The following is a 21,005-nucleotide window of genomic DNA, read 5'->3' as shown; positions in this document are numbered from 1 at the left end:
TCGGTTCCAATAATTTAGATATCTCGCGCGTTTCGCCTCAAAATTCTCCAGGTGTCAGATATCAGAGTTCCCTGGAAATTCAAAAAATGTTACACTCATAACCGGGGGTATTTCATGCCCTTGATGTACTATAGATCCAAGAAGCGGAAACTCAGGGAGCGCAAAACAGGGCGGGGCGCCTGTTAACGGGAGGCGCCGTGTCCCTCAACTGGTTGGTACTAGTACATGGGAGGTGTGGTAGGTGGAAGGGGGTCGTGGGTTCCCCCATGACGCCTCGTATGACTGGTAGTTCGGGGACGACAAAGATCAATGTAAGAGTAAAGGAGGGGTAGATCCAGAACTCCGAAAAAAGTATCTCGACAGCAGATCCTCCCAGTCATCAGATAACTGACTCTGGCATGGGGGAGGGACTAGGTCCACCATTTCCCTGCATCATAGCGGGACTGAACCGTTGAGGGGTAGGAGCCTGGCCGGATCGGGGAAAGAGCTCGTTTAATTTTTGATATAAGTCATTCAGGACGGGCAAGCTTGGAGGCGGAGTCATCAGTGCCGGCGCCGGGAGCCTTTTTTGTTTGTCCGTTATAGAGGCGAGGTACGACAGGTTGGCCTGTAGTCGTCGCATACAATCAATATACTCCTGGCTCGGCTTTGGGGCGGTCCCGTCAGCATTGAGCGAACCTGCCTTGCCCGCCGTCTGTAGATTCACAATCTCCTCTAATAATGTTGAATTGATGTCAAGGAGTGTCGTCATGCGAATCTTCTCTCGTGCTACCGCCTGTACCTGCGCTTGTAGTTGAGCCGGGGATGGTCCTTGCATCGGCGTCTGGGATTGTTGGGCCTGGCCTGGGACCTGACCCATGTTGGGGGTTCCCGGTTGAGCGGCCCGCGGGGAGTTCATCTGGGGCCGTGACTGGTTGGTCAATAAGTTGTTTGCAGATATGGAGGCCATGTTCTGGGAGAATGTCTGCGCAACGGTAGAGGGAGTATTCGGTGCGGGGTTGGCTTGCGAAAACTGGGCCATGTTTGCGGGGAGGGGAGGTTGGCTAAAGGGCGCAGAGAAATTTTCCATAGGTGCTGCTGTCATATTAGCGGCCAGATCCAACGTCAGTCAGTGTGAAAGAAGTGTCAGGTCGCTACCCGAAACACGCCTTTTGCCCTGCAGATAAACCAGCAAAGCAAACGAATGAGGACACGGGTGACATGATAGCAAGTGTTATCCAATGAGAAGATCCATCAACACTGCAGGCCTCCAGGACAAGCAAGCGCATCTTGGAGGGAGCAATGGAAACGATTAACCTTGGTCTAGGCCTTGGATAGATAATGCGGCTTTTGCTCCTCCGAATCACTAGAGCCAGGTTGACCCCGCAGGGCAAAGGTAACAATTGTACCGCGCTAGTGGTAATCAAAGGGAAGAGGAAAGGAAAGGGTGATATAATATTTTTTTTGAAAAGAAATAAAATAAAAGGGGGTTAGTTGCCCACGTACCGGAAGACTGGGGGAAACGTGAGGGCATCATAGCTCCACCGGGAACACCTGGCTGCATTGGGAGGGAACCAAAGGAATGCTGCTGCTGTCCAGGCTGTGACGGGGCCTTGGACTGTGGGAATTGTTGGGACATCGAGTTTGGGTAGAACGACATCGGATTTGGGCTTTGTGTCGGAACGGGAAAGGCGGCTGGGTTGTAGCCAGTATTGGAATCCATTGTATAATAAGGCGAGCCCATCACGAAGATAGACTATCCGTTAAGAGGGGGCCGGGGAGGGGGCGTCCAAGGGTGGACCGCAGTCAATCCTGTTCGTGGGGATTTCCTTTTTTTTTTTCTTTGACACCAGATAAAGTCCCGGGGAAGTCGATTACGCACGAGCCGCACGGGCAAGACAGAAGGGCTGGACGGGAATCCAGGGATGGGCAGGGGAAATGGGCCGTGTATGGGAGGAAGTGATCTAGACAAGACCAGAAAAATAGAAGAAAGTGATTGGTCCAGGACACAAATACTGTAGCCAGGGGATGGAACACGATCGACCTTGAGAGAGCTGGACTCGGAGCAAGGACAGATTTTGGTGTTGGTCCGGATTCAGAGTGATCAGCCGTGGACGGGCTAATGCAGCGGAGCCTTTTCGGTTGAATTGTGGAGACACGGACCCAATAGGTGGATAAATGGGCCTTTTTGATTGGGATTTACGCTGAATTCTGTGTCCAAATGTAGGTTTTGGTAATTTCCCCAAGACTTCTCCATGAAGTTGGAGAGGCGAGTTTCTTTGAACGTTGGTCACGGGACTCCTGAATGGTACATGGCAGTATGTATTCAAGCGGTGAGATAAGAGGCTGAAAATATAACGTAATCTCGGTCATGGCAATATCCGCCTGACCGCTGTCATGAATCATGGTGGGTCCATATTCAGCCACAGATTCGCTGCGCCACAATAGGGCTCATATGTGGCACAGACATTCCATGGTTCCTAAGAATCCAAGGTTTCTCCGAAATTTGTTTGTCTCATGAGATCAATCACTTTTCCAGTTTATTTTCATATTCTCAATCCATCGTCATTACCTTGATCATCAGCATGATTCATCGGCTTTACCTCGAAAACATCGGCTTTACCTTGAAAACATCGGCTTTACTCCTTGGTACATTGTGCACGAAACAAACTAGGAACTACTAATAAACCAATAGTCTATGATTGGTTGTTTGTACTATTGATTTGGATTGGAACATGACGTATTTCTGGGTACGGCGCTAACGGCGACCCCGGCTGCATCTGATATCAGATTTCCCACCGTTGAGGGATCCAGTATTGGTCCAAACCCATCATTTTTCATTAGCGATACGATCTGCAGTTCGAGGGAGCCCATACCTCGTGACGTGGTCTTCGTTCAGTCCACTTCATACCGCAAGTCATACATCCGGGTGGGGCGCCCACAAGGAGGCTATCTGGAACGGGCGACGTGCATCTCGCTAAGAGGGGCACAATAGATCAAGAAAAGTTATTCCAACGCCACTTATGCACTTTAGAGTGGTCCATTCTTCCCAGTTTCCAGGAAATGCAAGCCGGTGATCTTTGCTTGTACTAGCCAAATGGATAGATTGACAGACCACCTAGGGGGAATGACAGCAGCCCACCTCAGCTAGCCGCTTGAGGGAATCCGTCGGATTTTCATTTCCGCTCAGGCACATCATATTTCTGTGCCCTTTATGGAAGAGCCAAGCTTTGAACTCCACAAGGCAACGGATGGTTTCTGAAGATGCCACTAGGGATTGTGAATGTCTGGGCGTCATTCCTTTCCCTCGCCGTGCGTTACACCGCAGTATAAAGCGACCTGGTACTCGGTACTGCATGCATGAGCCCCCTCCATGCATGTCGAGCGATTTGACAGTAACATGGTTAGCATCGGATCCTACCTACACCACACCGTTCTCAATAACGTCCAACATTACCGCTAAACTACAATTTATGAATTCGAGAAAATACCATGCGATACATCTGAACCTAATCTACAGTTGTATGATAGGCCTGGTCTAATTACAAGATGAACCCTGCCTTGCTTGGCCCCAACTATCGAAGCATGCATCCAAACCTTGCACCAAAAGAACCCATCCCCCGCCTGCACGATGATTTGTCAACCGTGAGATCCATTGGTCCACCGTGTTACATGATTACATGACTTGCATCCGGAGAAATCTGATCTCTGTTCTCCGTTCTCCGTTCCAGCCTAAGATGACGATCCTAAAGTGCGTGGCAGAAAGAGTAACGTTGTAAGCACTAAAGACGGTGACAAGCTTTAAAAAGAGGAATATTGGGGTGGATATCAGGAAAACGTCCGAGCCTGACATTCTAAGTGGATTTCAGCATTTCTTTATCTTGAACAAGGACAGATCCCAAATTCGTAAGTGGACCATCTTTTGTGGCGCTTTGTTCCACCTAAAGAAGAAAGGCTTTGCTCGATTAAGAAGGAGGATGACAGCCCTACCGCTTGTGGTCTACTGTAACAAGATATTTATTCGAGCCTTGGCTCTGAATTACCAAATGCAATGAGGCCCAGGTCCAGGCCAAAGATTAGGGCCGAGCGGGGATCCATTTGCCACCTTGAGACTTGGCCGATGCACTTACGATCAATTATGCATAGTTCGATCTGTACAGTATGAGTGCATGTCAATCCACATTGCATTGACTTTCGGGTATGCTTCAGCTCTCGCGGGGAAAAGTCAGTCCAGATAACAGTTTCTGGATAAGATCATCTTTCGGTGAAGGCATGAATTGATCGACCGACTCAGCCACAAAGTGGCGTAAATAGTATGTCAAAAAAGCATGTCCATCGGTGACGAGAACGTGCATCGGATACAGGTAGAGGCAATGACTAGGTAACATTGGATTTGACAAGGATTCCCTAGTCATGAGAGAGGAATAGAGAAATGGATCGAATATCTCTAGAAAAGATCCCATTTTCCTTCACATATGTGATGATGTGGGCTATTTTCCTATCTCGCGTATTGAGGTGAGTGGGGATAATATACATACCTCGATCAATTTAGGGTCTTTTGTACTGTCGGTCATGTGGTTATGCGTTAAGTCAAATCAGGAAGTCAGCATGTCAATCTCGGAGCTCATACCACCCTTACCGCTCCGATCTATATAACTATGCATCTACTAGCATCGGAAGAAATATTCACGTCAATATTATCTCCGAGAGCCATAGAGCCATCAAGAATGAATTTGATATTCAATTAGCTAAAGTAGGAAATATATGCCGGATTGTACCCTTCAATTATAGGGGTACCGGCATTCAAATCCCGGATGTATTCATATCCCGTATGTTTCAATAATCCCCACTGAACCAAAGTTAAGGTAAGGATGAGCTGAAAGGACATTTCTAGGGCATGTGGGCACGGGTATCGTACGGATCTGATCGTGCAGACGCGGGCCGGAGCAAAAGATAGAAAGCCAAAATACAGCACAAACCGAGGGAAAAGAGGAAAATAATAGAAGAAATCAGAAATTGAGCCACAATTCGTTATGCAAGTCAATTTTGGTTCATTCGTCTACGCCACACCGGCATTTGCGAGATCCTTCTCAGCCCCTACTCCAGCTCATGCAAGATGAATTTAGGTGCCTGACTCGGGATTATGAACCATAGGGTTATGTTCATGCAAAAAGCTTAAAACAGAGATGAACTGATAGTACGGACGTGGCCTTACGTACTTCTGTCACTGATGGCTTGTAAGATCTACATTCCACTCCTGTTCCGAGGTTTGGGATTAGCGGAATCCAGCCACAATTTTGGAAATTTCATCTCATCTTCTTTGACCGTTAGATACTTGTCTGTTTAGACATACATATGTCCCTAGTGTTTTGGTGTTTTAGTGTTGACTTTGTTGTTGTCACCACTTTACTTCTCTCCGGGAGTAACAACTGTGTAGGATGTAGTGGAAAGGAATACTATGATCATCAACGAATTGGTCTGAAGATACATGACAGTGGAGTACTAGTCAAAAGAAAAACCATTAAGCTGCATGGTATTCTGCAGGTCAACGGTAAGGTAAATACAGGGTGAAAAGGTGGATAGTGCGTGGGCTTAGTGGCTCAGTGGCTCGCATTTGGAAAGTCCCGTGCTGGGTCTCTCTCTCTCTCTCTCGCTCTAAAGTCGATTCCTCCAGTCAAGCCTCCCTCGGCCCTGAGCGCCACTGCCCAGGGCTGGAGGATAGTGATCTACTATAAATCTCCGGAGATCTCGAGGTGTCATTTTTCCTGAGAGCTTCAGCGGTCAGTGATCTTGTTCCCTTATACTGGCGTTCCAAACCCACAAAACAATGCTCCCCGGTTATAAACCCTCCTGCTCCTCTCAATCTGTTTGGGGTTCTTTTTCTCCTGCCAATTCTTTAGTGAAACTTGAATTTAACTCACAGGTAATGAGATTGCGGTATATGGTATGCTTGTGACTGATCTGTGATGAGATCTCCTGAGTAGTAGTCAGATTGGGCACCAAATTTGGAACTGACTACCATCCATAGGTAACTCCAACCATGTCCAACCAACAGGATGAGTTGGCTCATCCGCATTTTGCTCTTATCTATATCGATCGAGATGGCAATCTTCGTCATGAAGCCTCGCCGTCCATTGCCAGTAGCCGTGAAGCTATTCTGTCTCCACGAGTCACGGACGCATTTTTGCAGGCCGTAGCTAGGTCTGAGGACCTGGGAACATCACATTCTCCATGTAAGTCACATACCCATAGTCGGCGAGAACCAGGAAAAACTAGAGTATTGACGAAAAGGACAGATGAGGGATCGGGCGCATCAGTCTCACCACCAAGATTGACCGGTGGAGAAGGTCCGCTTCGTGCCCAAGCGAGCCAAGTGCACACTGAATCTTTTCCAGGAAGCATGGAAAGACAGAGACAAGTGATACCTGCACATCAAGGACCGCCGACAGACCCGACCATGTGGCCGGCGCAGCAGCAAGAGCCCTGGCCACCACAGTGGTCCCGAAGCCCACAAAACCAACGAGGGCAGCTATGGACTGAAGAGATCAGCATGGCCAGTCCCCAAAAGGCCCTTATCAATATCCGAGACAAGGACTTTCTCCGTCGATACTATGAGAAGGTTTTCCAAAACCTACAGCAGACGAACTGTCGTGTCCTGGCCAAAGCGTACATCAAGTTGGTAGAGCCACGCAAGCAGGTGAACTATCCATACAATGGACGCAAGATTGTGGATGGCCGGACGCAACAATTGAATCCAGAAGAGACTAAGCCGCCATGGTGGCCGTCAGGGGTGAGCCATCGAGAGCCCGATCACCTTCCTAAGGCTGGTAAGAAAGACTCCCATGGATTCTGGCCACCCTCCACAACATCTAACAAACCCCAAGAACGAATTAGACTTCTTGTTTATTTACTCTGCGAATTGCGCACTAGCTATGGAATCACCGCCCGACGACTGAGAGAGGCAGACCAGCCGATCCGACGTCAAATCACCCCGGTCGAGCGGTTACAGATGATGGACGAAATCTACGAGGTTAGAGAGGAGGAAGAGAAACTTCTGGATGGCAAAACAGGTGAGAGTTTGTCCTCCAGCTGAGAAGAAAGGACAAAGCTGAACCTTAACAGACGGAAAAGCCCTAGTATCCATCGCACGCGCAAACCTTCCTGATCCCGTGAACTCACCAAGCAGCCGGAAGACCACACCGAGTAAAGAGAAAACCATCCAAGAATCTCTACACGCAACCATGACTATCCGAAGTGGCCCAATGCGACCCCCAAACACCTCCCAGACTACGCTTGCAGCGAGCGATGTATCCGCAAACGTGTCTCCAATACCTCTGTCTACCTCGCACAGCCCTATTCAGTACATCAAACCCGAACCTATAAACCGCGTCGATGATATCCAGGCTGCTATGTCTGCACAAGATCTGAAAAGGAAACGTCAGTGCGTTGAGACGGGAGTTTCTCTCCCTACCAGCACTGCACAGAATCCCAGCCCAAGTTCAATGGAATATTTCGCTCCTGTTTACGTGGCAGAGCCTCCTTTTATACCGGAAGCCTACCACAATCTTCAAGGTTTCCCAGCACAAGCTGATTCCACCCCAGCACAACCCCCCCCCGAGTCATTCGGGGAGGACATGGACGCCTCTGCGTTCCCTTACTATTTCCATTATTAGCGGTTTCTTTCTCCTCATTTTACGGATTACGACTCTCTTTTTATCAATCACGCATGGGTACTTTATAAAGTATAATTAGTTCTGATTGGCAGCATTTATTGTGACATCCAGACAATAAGAATATCATTCTCATCCCAGCCAAGTCTCTTGTATTTCCAAGCTCAATAACCTGGAAATTACAGACACTGCGAATACCAATCATTAACATACGTACACTTATAGCCATCAGCACAAGTCGTCCCCCCAGTCCAATTCTCACCGCCACATTGGCCCCATTCCTGCACACCAGTCGAGCTAGACCCAGTACTGGTACTAGTAATAGTAGCAGTTGTCGTGGCACTAAGCGAATAAGTAGCCGTACCAGTCACAGTCCCACCCAAAGCAGTCAAAATCCCCGTATAAGCAGGTTTCTTTACAAACTCCTCATCCCAAGGACATGCAGCACCCTGCCCCGAGAAAGTACTCGGAACCCAAGAGTACTTATCCGTCCAATCCCAAATGGTAATTCCCACACATCCGCTCGTGGCCACACAAGCCGCCACAGTATTCGAATAGTCAGTCTTCTGCTGCGCAAGCAAAGCATCCGTCTCAGGGAGCGTCATCCGGATATCCAGTTCCGTAATCGCGACCTCCACGCCCAGAGCGGTAAATGCAGCCATGTTACTTGCCTGACTACTCTGGCTCGGTGTACTGCCCACAATGAAGTGAGCTTGTAGACCTACACCGTCGATCTTGGCGCCGTAGGACTTGACTAGTTTGACGATGTTCTGTGCGGCTGTAGCCTTGCTACCTGCGTACTCGATGTTGTAGTCATTGTAGTAGAGTTTGACGTTTGGGTCGGCGGCTGCTGCTGTTGCGAATGCGATGGGGATATAGGCTTCGCCTATGTATTGGTAAAATATATTATCGCGGTACGTGCCGTCTTCATTGAGGCCTGGTTTTGTGAGTTTAGTATAAAGAGAGAGAGAGGGAGAGGGGAAATTTCGTACCTTCGTTTACAACATCCCATGCGTAGCATTGGCCTTTGTAGTGCGTGACTACCTTTGTGATGTGGTTTTTCATGGCTGCAAGGAGTGTTGCGTTGGTCCAAGTACCACTTGTCACTATTTCTGATTAGTACTAGTAGCTAATAGTAGAAGCATTTGTAAACACACCCCAACTAGGTAACTGTTCATACCATACAAGATTATGGCATCTCAACTTCTGGCCATTGGCCTCCGCCAGGTCGGCAATCACATCACCATTGGTGAATGTGAAGGTATTCTGGGTTGGCTCGGTTGCATCCCACTGTGATTGGTTAGCAGTCGAGTTGATTCAGAAAGAAGTAACTAAAAACCACCTTTTGAGAATTTCCAGGCGTGATCTGACCAAAATCCTGTGTGTTATTCAATTGTTTCACATAAGCCGTGTCAGTCAGTTCTGGGTTATCAGTTGCTGTCCCAAAGTACACCTTGCCGAGAGCAACAGCCGCAGTATCCAAGCCAGATGACTGGGTACTGCAATGGATTAGTATAGAACTACCCCTGTAGATATTGTGATACGTACAGTGGTAGAATACTGGCAATCAATGCCAATGACCTAAAAGATAGATAAACCATATTGAACTCAAAAGATCTGGACTGTCAAGCTTGACCTTGGAGTGAACAAATGGAACAGAGTAGACATATTTATAACATAGTAACGGTTTCAAGACAGCTATCATACAAGCAGATTATATCCGGACAATTACCCCGTGGCGGAGTAGGCGCGGCTTCCAAAGAGAACGAGGATTCGAACTGATTTTCGGCTACAACCCTAATTTACATGCCATAGAAAATAAAACCTTATCTAATAGTCAAGTTGAAATCATATGAATTCTTCTTTCAATACTTGCCGTCTGGATTGAACAGAAGGTGAGTCCCCGTTTATCGTTCCAAATGTAGGCCAACGTCTCAAGTCGCAGGCGTTGAACTTCAAATTACCATTGACATTTCGTGAATATACCGGTTAAAGTTAGAGATTGTAAATTTCCCCTATTGCATGCGTCGTAGCGCTTTGACGCTCGAGTTCTGCACGGAAGTACAAGGAAGCCAAGTCGGAGAAGACTCCGTCTTCAGGCAAACAGTCCCTGCATGTTCACCCCGCATTTGTTGTAATCCTGAATATGAGCCTAAATTACTTTAAGCACATTACGCATGAAATAGGCTAATATTGACTGTATAGCCTAAGAATCAGTTGGTCTGACGTCTTTTGAATATGTTTGATTTCGTTATAGTGGGACTTTTGGCAGCTAGGGGGTCCACGGGCTCTTTCTATGAAGATAAGGCTTGAGTACAGAACAAGTTGAGAGGGTATCGAGCTTTTTGTGCAGAGAACTGGCTGATTTCCAGACGGGATATCAGGACTATAGCTATAGTCTTTCAAAACCGAGTGTTGCCTAGGGAGCATCATATAGACGCGACAATAGGTCAAGTGTAGGCTTTAGACATGACCAATAAGAATTGAAGGGGTCCTCTCAGACGCGAGACAGGTAGAATTTCTCCTGATTATGTGCGAGCAATACGGCGCTGTAGACAGGCATATTGATAAATGGAAGTCATGGTATGATCTCAACCCGTTTTCCGAGCTTTCATTTCCGCAATGAAAGCCCCAGTTTTGGCAGTCGGCACGATAAAGATGCGAACCATCTCATCCACAACCTCAACCTTTCCACCAGTCAGAATCTGGAACAAGGGAAGCTTCTTACCAGCCTTGATCAGGCCACCAGTGACAGTCTGCATGAAGCACTCAACGCCGGCGACGGTATATTCCTTCTTAGTATCCCACGGGAGAGGGAAGATATAATCCAAGTGGTCCGTAATGCAAGATAGCTCTGAGAAACTCTTAATGAAGTCTGACTGGGCATCCATGGGGTAAAGAAATACGGCAGGGAACTCGATAGAGCTCTCGGGCGAGAGTGGATCAGGAACCAGGCGGATTCTGGCATCTTCCATCTCAGGTGGTTGGTTGGTTTTGCGGGTTCTAATCTCACGGGCACGAAGAGCAGTGCTAAGAACCAGGTTCTGCTTGCGTTCCAGCTCGGCCGCAGCCTTCTTTCGGGCAGCGGCGCGCTCCACTGCAGCCTTGCGCTCGGCAATCTTAGACGCAGCAGTCTGCAAGGCCTTGTTCTCAGAGTCGACGGCGAGGCCGCGGGTTGCGGCATCCTCGGCTTCGGCGATTTTCTCTAGTTTCAACAAGGCCATAGAGGAGCGGTAGTAAGCTTTGACGTTTTTGGGGTTCAGCTTGAGGGTAGTGGCGCAGTCAAGGGTGCAAGAACGGTAGTTTCCTAGTAATTGTGAGCGGTTGCGTATCATGATATTGCGGAGAAAACCAACCTAGTTCCAGGTTGCACAAAGCTCGGTTGATATGCGAGAGCTCCTCCAGTTGACGGAGCAACTTGTTCTCCACTTCACGATCCTCGGGCTCCTCCCATTTATCATCCTTGGCATATATAACCGCAATGGCCTTGGTGTAGAACTCCTTAGCGTCGATCCACCGCTTCTCTTGAACAGCCTCATTGCCTTGATCCTTGAAACTCTGCGCGACATCACCCCGAGTGCCTTCGTTCTGTAAGGCGGTAAGCGCATCCAGCATGGGGTTTTCACCCTCTAAAAACAGTAGTTAGCACAGAATATTATAGAAGATGCAGTCTCACATACTCTCGTCGCCGGCATTCTCGATATCAGTCATGAACAGCGGGGTCTGGTTCATCATAGCCAGCAGCTCATCGTTTGAATGCGACTTGACGGAGGCCATGGCGGGTGGCATATTGGGAGCAGTGGGATCGGTTTGGACTTCTTTCAGGCGCTCCTCGTTGATGGGGAATGGTGTCTCGTTGGAAGCAGCGAATGCGTCAAACCCGGGCTGCGGCAGGTCCCGAGGGACCGCCGGTGCCTCATTGAGGTGGAGGGACTCATCAAAGTCATCTGGAAGCTCTTCGACGCGCGACATTGTGAATGGTTTTGTTCTACAAGTAAGGAAACTTTTTTTTCTTTGATGTCACTTCCGCGGGGAAAGGAGACAAACAGGACAAACGCGAGGGGCGGTACACTTTCCTTTTGGATTCTTTCCATTTCTAAATTGAAAATCATTTGGACCCATTCAGCTCCCAATCGAATCAAATAAATTGAAAAAAAGATCCACAGAAAAATCTCTTAGTCCAGAAATAGAAGGTGTCGACATTGCAGAGGATAACGGATCCACTAGATTCAAATGTTTGTATGGGGCAAACAAGCTCACAGTCTTGCTATCATTTGTTGGAGTCAAACGTACCTAGTCAGTTGAGGAATAGATTTGTGTAAAGCCAGCCCACATATTCTCCTTGAACTACAGTCTAAATGATTCACATACCATTGGGCTTCACATAGTTTAGCTGACCAATAGCTTCATAGACAGAAACAACCCTGAAAGAAATAACATCACTCATGGACGGCATATCCAAATCTACAAATGAGCTCATCCGACCCTCGGAGACAATCCCATCGGGGCTCGCCCGAGAACAATCAACCCCGCACTCATCGGAGGAGAAACCGAGACGCCTATACAATAAAGTACAAAGTATACAAAAGCAAGAATAACACCTACATTGGATATACAGTATACATCTATAACAAAGCTACCAAAATGACTCAAATTTACAAAATCCTAATCCTCCCAGGCGACGGCATCGGTCCTGAAGTAATGACCGAAGCCATCAAAGTGCTCAAAGCCTTCGAAACCCCCCAACACACCTTCCAGCTACGCCAAGAACTGATTGGCGGCTGCAGCATCGACGCAACTGGCAAGTCAGTGACTGAAGAAGTCAAGCAAGCAGCACTCGAGTCCGACGCTGTACTCTTCGCAGCAGTTGGGGGACCGAAATGGGATAACGCACGACGGGGACTCGATGGACCAGAAGGGGGATTGCTGCAGCTTCGGAAGGCAATGGATATTTATGCGAATTTGAGGCCCTGCTCGGCTGATTCGCCGAGTAGTGGTATTGCAAGAGAGTTCAGTCCTTTTCGGCAGGAGGTTATTGAGGGGGTGGATTTTGTGGTTGTAAGAGAGAATTGTGGAGGTGCGTATTTTGGAAAGAAGATTGAGGAGGAGAGTTATGGTATGTTAACCTCGAAACTTTTGAAGAATGTTGCTAATGGTGACAGCAATGGATGAATGGGGATATAGTGAAGCTGAAATCCAGCGCGTGACTCGTTTAGCTGCTGAGATTGCGCAGCGACATGATCCTCCATGGCCGGTAATTTCTCTGGACAAGGCAAATGTTTTGGCGTCATCTCGGTTGTGGAGAAGAGTGGTGGAGAAGACAATGACGACGGATTATCCCAATGTTAAGCTGGTGCACCAGCTCGCTGATTCCGCATCTTTGATAATGGCGACGAATCCCCGAGCTCTGAATGGTGTCATTCTCGCCGATAACACCTTTGGTGATATGCTGTCTGACCAAGCTGGATCAATTGTTGGTACTTTGGGAGTTCTTCCTAGCGCCAGTCTGAATGGTCTGCCGGGTGATAGCATGTTAAAGACACGACCATATGGACTTTATGAGCCTACGCATGGATCAGCACCAACGTAAGTCAATCTTATAAGGATAAGATTCATGATCACTAATGGGGTCAGAATCGCGGGGCAAAATGTTGCTAATCCGGTTGCTATGATACTCTGTGTTGCGTTGATGTTCCGCTATTCGCTGAATCTGATAGATGAAGCTCGAAGATTGGAAGCAGCTGTACGTAAAGTATTGGACTCGGGATTACGAACGCCTGATCTTGGAGGAAAGGCAGGGACAAATGAGGTGGGAGATGCTATTGTAGCTGCATTATAAGGATTTATGCATAAATATAGCAAACAAATGTTGTTTAGACTGCTTATCGAGGTTTTCAGCTCATTTCAACTTTTACATAAAGAAGCTTGACGACAATGAAAACTTTTACGCAAACGACTCATCTGTTTGAGCTTGTCACCTTAGCATAAGACCAAAGTCTGCAGTTTTGCTTTCTTCTCTTTACCCTTCCCTCTGTTACATGTCCCTCCTTTAGGCCATATTCCACGGTATTCCTACACGGTGCTACTACACGGTGTCCTAGGAAGCCAACATTGTCCGCCAGCCGTGTCAGACGCAGTCGAACGACCTCTCACCCAAAGTGACAGCCAGTCCCACAAAATGGCAGGCAACTTCACTTTCGACAATTTGATGGCGGCCACTTTTCTCGCTCATGGGGGCTCAACCCACCAGTCCTTACCTACCCCAGGCTTGATGGTGACACGCCTCCAAGGACTAGGGGACTGGAGCTCAGAAACCAAGAGGACCACCATGGTGTCCATCGCCGATGACATCGCCCAGACCATGATGAAAATCGGAAAACACGTCGCGACCAATGATCTGGAACCTGAACACACAGACCAGTTTTCAGACCTAATTGGTGTCATGTGCGACACGAAGGGGAAGTATATGAAGCGAAAGATACGCCGACTCCGCGAGCAGAAGCATTTTGAACGACACACATACCGAGCTTGTATTATGGAGGCGGGAGATGTGATTTCGCAATACGAGAGAAAAGTGCGTGGGCTGAAGGAGGTGGTTAAGAATTTGAAGGCGGAGCGGATGCTGCTGCTGGGTTTGCTGCAATCCCGGGGAAACGATGAGGGGATTATGGAGAACGGAGGAAAGGAGGAGACTGTACAGGATCAGAAGCAGGAGCAGAATCAGAATCATATCGATCCGACCAAGAATGAGGATTATGACGAGGAGAGAGATGGGGTTTGGGGAGAGGATATGGAGTTTGAAGAGTGATCTTTCCTGGTCATGGTGGTGTATTGGAGTTGGCGTTGGCGTTGATGTCTTAGTACGGATTAGAATTTTTCATAACGAAGTGAGAGCGAAATGGCGCAGACTTGGAAATATCTTGAGCTGATTGAGGGACCAAAATATGATTTTAGTCAAGCCAAAAGATTCACACTGACTAGTATAGATCGGCTTAGGTTCCGAGGCTCTCAACCTCATCGGCTGAACGTGACTTCATATCAATGATTCCGTCCCTTTGACTTTTGTGTCTCCATGTGTCCGAGCTGAGCCGAGAATCGGGATATGAATTATATCCCAATCCCATCCCATGTGCAGCAGTGGCAACTGATTAGCGGGTTATTCATAAACCGAAGACCTCGGCATCTGCTCAGCGCAGGATCCACTTTCTTTTCCCTTCATGTGGTGACTTATCTCCAGAATTCCAGATTTCCTCCACGTCTCCAGATTTTTCTCGTTCTTCTTTTTTCTTCTTAATCCTGTATTCCCTGTATTCCTTGAAGAATCGTTCCTGAACCAATCTTCCCGAAAACTTTGTTCTATACCGACGTCACTCTTATCGGCCGAAAGAATGAGCGCTCCCAATGACTATGAGGCGGTCCGCGCAGACATTGTCGCGCAGTTGAAGAAACCCGATTATGACGATGGAAGCGCAGGTCCGGTGTTTGTGCGACTAGCATGGTGAGTGTATCCAAGTATCTTTTCCTTTGCAACGAAGGATTCTATTACCCCAGACCTCCGCAACGGAGAAAAGGAGCCGACCGATGCCAACCGCGTTGAGCCAACAGCTTGAACCCACAAACTAACCACCAATCTCTCACAGGCACTCCTCGGGTACATATGATCTCGCCACAGACACCGGTGGCTCCAATGGCGCCGGCATGCGATATGAAGCAGAAGGTGGTGACCCATCCAACGCAGGCCTGCAGCACGGTCGGGCCTTCCTAGAACCCGTCAAGGAGAAGCACCCATGGATCACATACTCGGACCTCTGGACATTAGCCGGTGTCGTAGCGATCAAAGAATTAGGTGGACCCGAGATCCCCTGGCAAGGCGGACGGACAGACCTAGTGGATGACTCAAAGGTTCCACCACGAGGTCGCCTACCGGACGGTGCCTTGGGCGCGGAGCACCTGCGCTTCATCTTCAACCGCATGGGCTTCAACGACCAGGAGATTGTAGCGCTGGCCGGTGGACACAACCTCGGTCGATGCCACGGGGACCGTAGCGGATTCGAGGGCCCGTGGGTGACAAATCCGACACGCTTCTCGAACTCGTTCTTCAAGTTGCTGTTACAGCTGGATTGGAAGCCTCGGACGTTGGCGACGGGTATGACGCAGTTTGTGTATGAGGATCCGGAGGCTGAGGAGGGTGAGGAGCCTTTGATGATGCTGCCGACTGATATGGCGCTCAAGACTGATCCTGCTTTCTTGCCGTGGGTGCAGAAGTATGCGGAAGATAAGGATTTGTTCTTTGATCACTTTGCTAAGGTGTTTGCGAAGCTGATTGAGCTGGGTATTCAGCGTGATGCGAAGGGTGCCATCCTCAACACTGATAACGTGATGGGTGGATATGTTTCGGCACCGAAGAAGAGCAACACTCCCACTGGGCCCATCAAGAAGAAGAGTGAACCTCGTGCCCGTCTATAGGGTCTCAAGGTGTTGCCCTTTTTTCCCATTTCTGGTTCCGTTTTTTCCCCTGTTATTTGGTTAATTCCCCTTGATGTTCATAGCTGGTTTTCTCTGTATAGAGCCCGATGTAAATAGATCATAGATATAGAAAGATCTCTTCCACTTGAACAAAAGCAGTAGTCACAAGTTCATAGACTCCAGAGGAGAAAGTAGAATAAAAGAGACAGAAAGCAGAAAGGGGAAAATGGAAACGAGAAAGAGTCCGGGGTAAGGGATGCGGGGAAGTCGCACGGACACTATAACTACAGGTGTCTAATGCCGTCGTTATGATTGGCATAACCAACTCACCAGTCCAAACAGATGTAACATGATCTTTTCCATTATTAAGAGAAGCAAGATATTGCCAAATCAAAACTAAATTTAAATCAACAACATCTAAAATGTACTCCATATACTCCATTTGCTCCCATTTTCTATAACTTCTTTCTCTTAGACGGACCCTGTTCCAAATTATCTGCAAATCGAGCTCTCTTTTCCGGTGATTGTAACATTGCATTCCGGATCGCAGTCTTCCGCATCAAAAGCTCCCCCGATGATGGTTTGGGAACCCAAAGCCTCGGCTCGGGAGGACCTGCCTGCGAAGAGCTGGCATTGGCATATTCCTCAAAGTCATAATCTTCTTCGTCATACACTTCGTCTTCATCTTCCTCCTCCTCCTCCTCTTCCTCTTCCTCCTCCTCTTCCTCCTCCTCCTCTTCTTCTTCCTCTTCTTCTTCTTCTTCTTCTTCCCTATCTTCTGTTGGCTTATGACGAGATGACTTTCTAGGCACGTTGCTCGACTGTCCTGCCTTCACATTTGAGTTTGCAGTCACCCGCGATTTATTTTCGTGTATATCTTTGGACTTTGATCCTGCATTACTAGCATTCTTCAAAGATTTCTTGTTGTCCATACTAGATGAGACTGTGCGTGCTTTGTCCTTGGAAGGCTCGGTGTTTGTTTTCTCACTGGGACGTTTGCCTTTGGTCTTCGGGGCAGGCGTATTTTTGGTTTTATCGCCGACTGCCTTTTCTTTTACTGCCTTCTTAGGCTCGGTGACCTTTTCTCCGTCCTCTGTTCTTTTTCGCAGGCTCCTCCTAGGCTCTGGACTCACACTCAGTATGGCCACACTAACTTCCTGTGATTTGTTGGTCTTTTTCTCAGATCCTTTCATCTCTTTGGATCCTTTCTTGGGAACAATTGTTTGTTTCGTAGGTGCTTTCTCCTTGGCCTTAGGAGGCTCGTTGTACTTTCCAGGATTTGCTTTGTGAGATGGTCTGGGATCAATGCTCGGTTTTGCCCTTGGAATATCCCTACAAAATAGCACAGAAGGGTCTATGGTTCTCACATTGGAGCTTCTCCTCATTCTTTTTGGAGATCTACCAGCGGAGCTCCCACGTCTAGAGCGTACGAGTGCACCAGACCGTGTGCCCCAGTCATCTTGATTTGAGGAAATTTTTGGGCTGGGCCAATGCACATAGTCCATCATCGGGGTCCGTGGCGCGCTGAAAGGTTGACTGTCTTCATCCGCGGCCCGTGGAAGAGCTGGGAAGTTGAATGCCTCGTTATTAGTTGGCAGGCCATGCCACAATTCTCCTGGGGGTCCATTGGGCCACATCTCAGGGTGATCGGCGAGTATGGAGGGCGAGTTAAGCATCGAGTCGAATAAGTTGCCCTGAGCGGGTTGTTTCTCAGCGCTTTTGTTTTGTGGACTCTCTGGAGGCCAAGCATTAAGTAATTCATTTACATCAATCATCTCCAAGTCAGTAGAAGATGCCACCGGCTCTCCGGGGGTGCGTAAGGGCGTCTCTGAGTGCTGCGGCGTACTAACTTCTACTGGCAAAGGGAGTTGGAAGATACTCAGTTCACGGAAGTGATTGGTAGCCACTGGTATCACGCGATCCTCAGGAGGCTGGTTGATATTCATGCCGGATGGATCTTCAGGCACTTGAATGCGTACATGCTCCCACGAGGTGTGATCGTGCAAGACCGATCTCCCCGCGTTCATCAGACCTTCAAAGTGGGTGACGGTATCCATAACATCATCTATCATATCCCATGATGGATTGATGACCCGTTCATAGATACCAATCAAGAAGCCAATATCGGTCCAGTCGTGGGGAACTCGATCCGCCGGGTGTTGAGGTGAGATGCCACCGAAGATGACTCCCCCATTCACCTCGTCATCATACATGCGGATCGCATCGCCAACGTTATGTCCTCGCTCTTGATCGGTCCAGTAGACACGCACATGGCCATTCTTATGGTAAATTCCTCCAAGCCAGCGATACTGTGCTACCTTCTCCACTCCTTCAGCATCGAAATATCGGAAATTGACATCTTCAGTGTGGTTGTGGACGCGGACTCGGGTCCCCATATAATTCGACACAACCAAGCGAGGTGGAAGCTCATCAATTCTCATCTCCAAAACATCGACTCCTGTATCACAGTGAAGGCATGGAGACTTTCGCCTGTCATATAAACAACCCTCGATCAAATTCGTCATCCATATACCCTTGGGGTTGTCGACGTGATCCGCAATGGTGGGACACACACAGTTGGCAGATTTTCCAGTCTCCAAGATCTGCTGATTGTTGCAAGGACAAGCCTGATAAAAGTTCGAGTACTGAAAGTAAAACTGGGCAAAGTTCCTCGTACACTCAGACCAGATAGCCCACGCAGGAGCGGGCTGCCCCATTGTAAGGGAGGGAACTGTAGCACACAGCTTTCTCATGAACAGGTCTCGCATCTTGATATTGGTGCTCATATCAAGAGCTTCCCAGTTGACATTTGTGATCTCGATGAAAGCCTTTTCGAGCTCAGTGATCTCCCCGTATCTCCAGCTTTGGCGGTCGATATTGGTGCATCCGATGTCAAGCAACATACCCACTACGATGATGCAGTCCACCGAGCAGCTATTGCCAGACCAGACTGGACCTCTCCCTCGGTATGGGTAGAGAGTAGTCGAATGGGCATCAAAATAGAGAGATCTCGGGTTAAGTCTGAGATAGGCATGTGCAGAATGAGTCCCAATCTGAACTATTTCCAGGTCTTCGAGGGATGAGGCAGTTGCATGTGGCTCCGCTATCCGTCTCGGGGCATTGGGATCCCGCTGGAGATGATAGTAGGCGTGATCCAGGATAGTTCGCTCAATGGCCTCTTTGAGCCTTAGATTGTTCGGTAGTAAATCTAGAGCCGTACTGGTAGAATTGCGTCCCTCTGGAGGCCGTGCTGCCCCTTTGTTCTGTGATGGACTCGCAGAGCCGAACAAAGTGGTTGGCCTGCTAGAGGGGTGCTTGAATATTAAGGACTCTGGTCTTCCTGTGGGTTGCTTCGGCTGCTTGGTCGCAGGTGCCTTTCCCTCTGGTGACTGTCCTTTGCGCGAAACCACCCCTGGTATCAGGGGCAGCATATATCGCTCAATAATACTATCCGGAAGATCAATAGGTCCATCCATTCCGCGTATCCATGTGGGATCTTCCGGGGTATCAGAATTGGGTATATCTGGATAAAATCGGCTGATAGGACCGACTTCTTTGTCGTAATTCTCCCATCCCATGAGACGGGGCCCAGTATCTCGGCGAAAGTCGAATATTTCCCCGAATTTTTTAGGGCGGTTTCTTTCTGGCATGTGGTAGAAAAGTTTCCACAAAGCCCTCATAATGTCTGGCTTGGTCGGTCTTTTCTTATCTGTCCAGTATATTCCCCAAAAATGTAGTGCAGCGAGAACCTTTGCCATCCTAGAATCGACTGATCTGATATCCCAGACGGTACCAAGTCGCCTGTCAAGAAAAGTCCAATCTGGAGAAGGCGTCTCCAACGCGGTCAAGTCCCAGCACTGATCCGGTTCATCGGGGAGGTTGAGCTGATCCACGTTTTTTGGGAATCGTTGCATGTAATCATTATTGGAGGCCATCGAAGCGTGGTATAAAAAGAGAGTATAATGTTTCAAAAAGAAGGGAAGGATTTCCACGGTCAACGTGATAAAGCTTTAGTTGAGAATACTCATGAATGTTTGAAGACGTGGAATTGTCAAATGCTTTATGTCGGAGGAAAACCACTTAGAAGACTAAGACTATAGCGTAGATGACCTCGAGGTCATGGTTCTAAAATTGGAAATTATCCATTAACTCATCAAAGAAAACCTTAGACTATGGTAAACCTTCGATCGGGACAAAGGATTCGAATCTGTCTATTTCTATTACCTCGATATCTCATAGCCCCTCCATTCAATGTTTTATAGCAGAACCTTGGGAGTTTCTAGCCTAGATATCAGATAATGAGCACTTGAGTGAGTAGAGATACTGATCGTTCCAAGGTAATATGTAGTAACGCAAAGCAGATCATTTTTATGGTCATTGTTATAATATCATGTGGGTTGAGTATCAAAGAGTAACCGTGTGGCTGATGGTCAAGTTGATGAAAGAGGCCTCGGGACCTTAGGGAAGAAAATATACCACGAGGTTGGTAGAAACTCTATTGATAGATCTTGATTGTACAGTACCCGTGGACCTCACCGAGTACATACATCAATTGATCCAAAGTGTCTGCGCCAAACACCACCATTATTATATAGCCCCTGTCTTTGATTGTTGCCCGACTAATTACTCAGTTAAAGTTTTTCAATAATAGAAAACAAAACACAAAAGGAACTCCCTTCGGTCTTTGTTTGGGTGTGAGGGGGTGAGCACACCATCCTATCAGCTCATATATGCTAACTCATTCAGAATGTAATGCTGGTAGAAAAGGATTTATTTAGTACATGAGTCGCGCGATTGTCGATTGTTAACCTGCCATGTCTATATAGGGACTGGACGCTTGATCAATACTGTTAGATACAGGTAGTGTATGCCATTCCTTTTAGCAGTACA

At 48.0% G+C, this 21,005-nt stretch overlaps 9 protein-coding genes across 9 annotated transcripts; 5 read left to right on the top strand and 4 right to left on the bottom strand.

Moving 5' to 3' along the window:
* Positions 1-379: 379 nt before the first annotated feature.
* N7520_004159 (uncharacterized protein) lies at positions 380-1,702 on the bottom strand (the record flags this gene model as incomplete). The annotated part of the gene is made up of 2 exons (XM_057138094.1): positions 380-1,077; positions 1,486-1,702. The coding sequence occupies 2 exons, from the start codon at positions 1,700-1,702 to the stop codon at positions 380-382; spliced, it is 915 nt and encodes a 304-aa protein (XP_056998559.1).
* Positions 1,703-6,019: 4,317 nt separating this feature from the next.
* On the top strand, positions 6,020-7,072 carry N7520_004158 (DUF2841 domain-containing protein; the record flags this gene model as incomplete). Its single annotated transcript, XM_057138093.1, has 1 exon — positions 6,020-7,072. One exon carries the CDS (start codon positions 6,020-6,022, stop codon positions 7,070-7,072), a length of 1,053 nt encoding a protein of 350 aa, XP_056998558.1.
* A 148-nt stretch (positions 7,073-7,220) lies between these two features.
* N7520_004157 (uncharacterized protein) lies at positions 7,221-7,652 on the top strand (the record flags this gene model as incomplete). Its single annotated transcript, XM_057138092.1, has 1 exon — positions 7,221-7,652. One exon carries the CDS (start codon positions 7,221-7,223, stop codon positions 7,650-7,652), a length of 432 nt encoding a protein of 143 aa, XP_056998557.1.
* Positions 7,653-7,828: 176 nt separating this feature from the next.
* On the bottom strand, positions 7,829-9,229 carry N7520_004156 (putative endo-1,4-beta-xylanase; the record flags this gene model as incomplete). Its single annotated transcript, XM_057138091.1, has 5 exons — positions 7,829-8,586; positions 8,642-8,755; positions 8,807-8,939; positions 8,989-9,148; positions 9,198-9,229. Coding segments are annotated over 5 exons (1,197 nt in total), but the record flags the coding sequence as incomplete, so codon positions are not given.
* Positions 9,230-10,240: 1,011 nt separating this feature from the next.
* Positions 10,241-11,621, bottom strand: N7520_004155 (HSP70/90 family co-chaperone CNS1; the record flags this gene model as incomplete). Its single annotated transcript, XM_057138090.1, has 3 exons — positions 10,241-10,956; positions 11,006-11,278; positions 11,330-11,621. 3 exons carry the CDS (start codon positions 11,619-11,621, stop codon positions 10,241-10,243), a joined length of 1,281 nt encoding a protein of 426 aa, XP_056998555.1.
* A 672-nt stretch (positions 11,622-12,293) lies between these two features.
* N7520_004154 (3-isopropylmalate dehydrogenase) lies at positions 12,294-13,488 on the top strand (the record flags this gene model as incomplete). The annotated part of the gene is made up of 3 exons (XM_057138089.1): positions 12,294-12,765; positions 12,812-13,235; positions 13,284-13,488. The coding sequence occupies 3 exons, from the start codon at positions 12,294-12,296 to the stop codon at positions 13,486-13,488; spliced, it is 1,101 nt and encodes a 366-aa protein (XP_056998554.1).
* Positions 13,489-13,827: 339 nt separating this feature from the next.
* N7520_004153 (uncharacterized protein) lies at positions 13,828-14,457 on the top strand (the record flags this gene model as incomplete). The annotated part of the gene is made up of 1 exon (XM_057138088.1): positions 13,828-14,457. The coding sequence occupies one exon, from the start codon at positions 13,828-13,830 to the stop codon at positions 14,455-14,457; it is 630 nt and encodes a 209-aa protein (XP_056998553.1).
* A 580-nt stretch (positions 14,458-15,037) lies between these two features.
* Positions 15,038-16,115, top strand: N7520_004152 (peroxidase; the record flags this gene model as incomplete). The annotated part of the gene is made up of 2 exons (XM_057138087.1): positions 15,038-15,147; positions 15,290-16,115. The coding sequence occupies 2 exons, from the start codon at positions 15,038-15,040 to the stop codon at positions 16,113-16,115; spliced, it is 936 nt and encodes a 311-aa protein (XP_056998552.1).
* Positions 16,116-16,570: 455 nt separating this feature from the next.
* Positions 16,571-20,050, bottom strand: N7520_004151 (uncharacterized protein; the record flags this gene model as incomplete). The annotated part of the gene is made up of 1 exon (XM_057138086.1): positions 16,571-20,050. One exon carries the CDS (start codon positions 20,048-20,050, stop codon positions 16,571-16,573), a length of 3,480 nt encoding a protein of 1,159 aa, XP_056998551.1.
* Between the last annotated feature and the right edge of the window lie 955 nt (positions 20,051-21,005).

Source organism: Penicillium odoratum (assembly GCF_028828045.1).
Source record: "Penicillium odoratum strain IBT 22623 chromosome Unknown utg000003l_segment0_segment0, whole genome shotgun sequence".
In the NCBI taxonomy this organism is placed as follows: domain Eukaryota; kingdom Fungi; phylum Ascomycota; class Eurotiomycetes; order Eurotiales; family Aspergillaceae; genus Penicillium; species Penicillium odoratum.
This window is presented reverse-complemented; position numbering and strand designations above follow the sequence as displayed.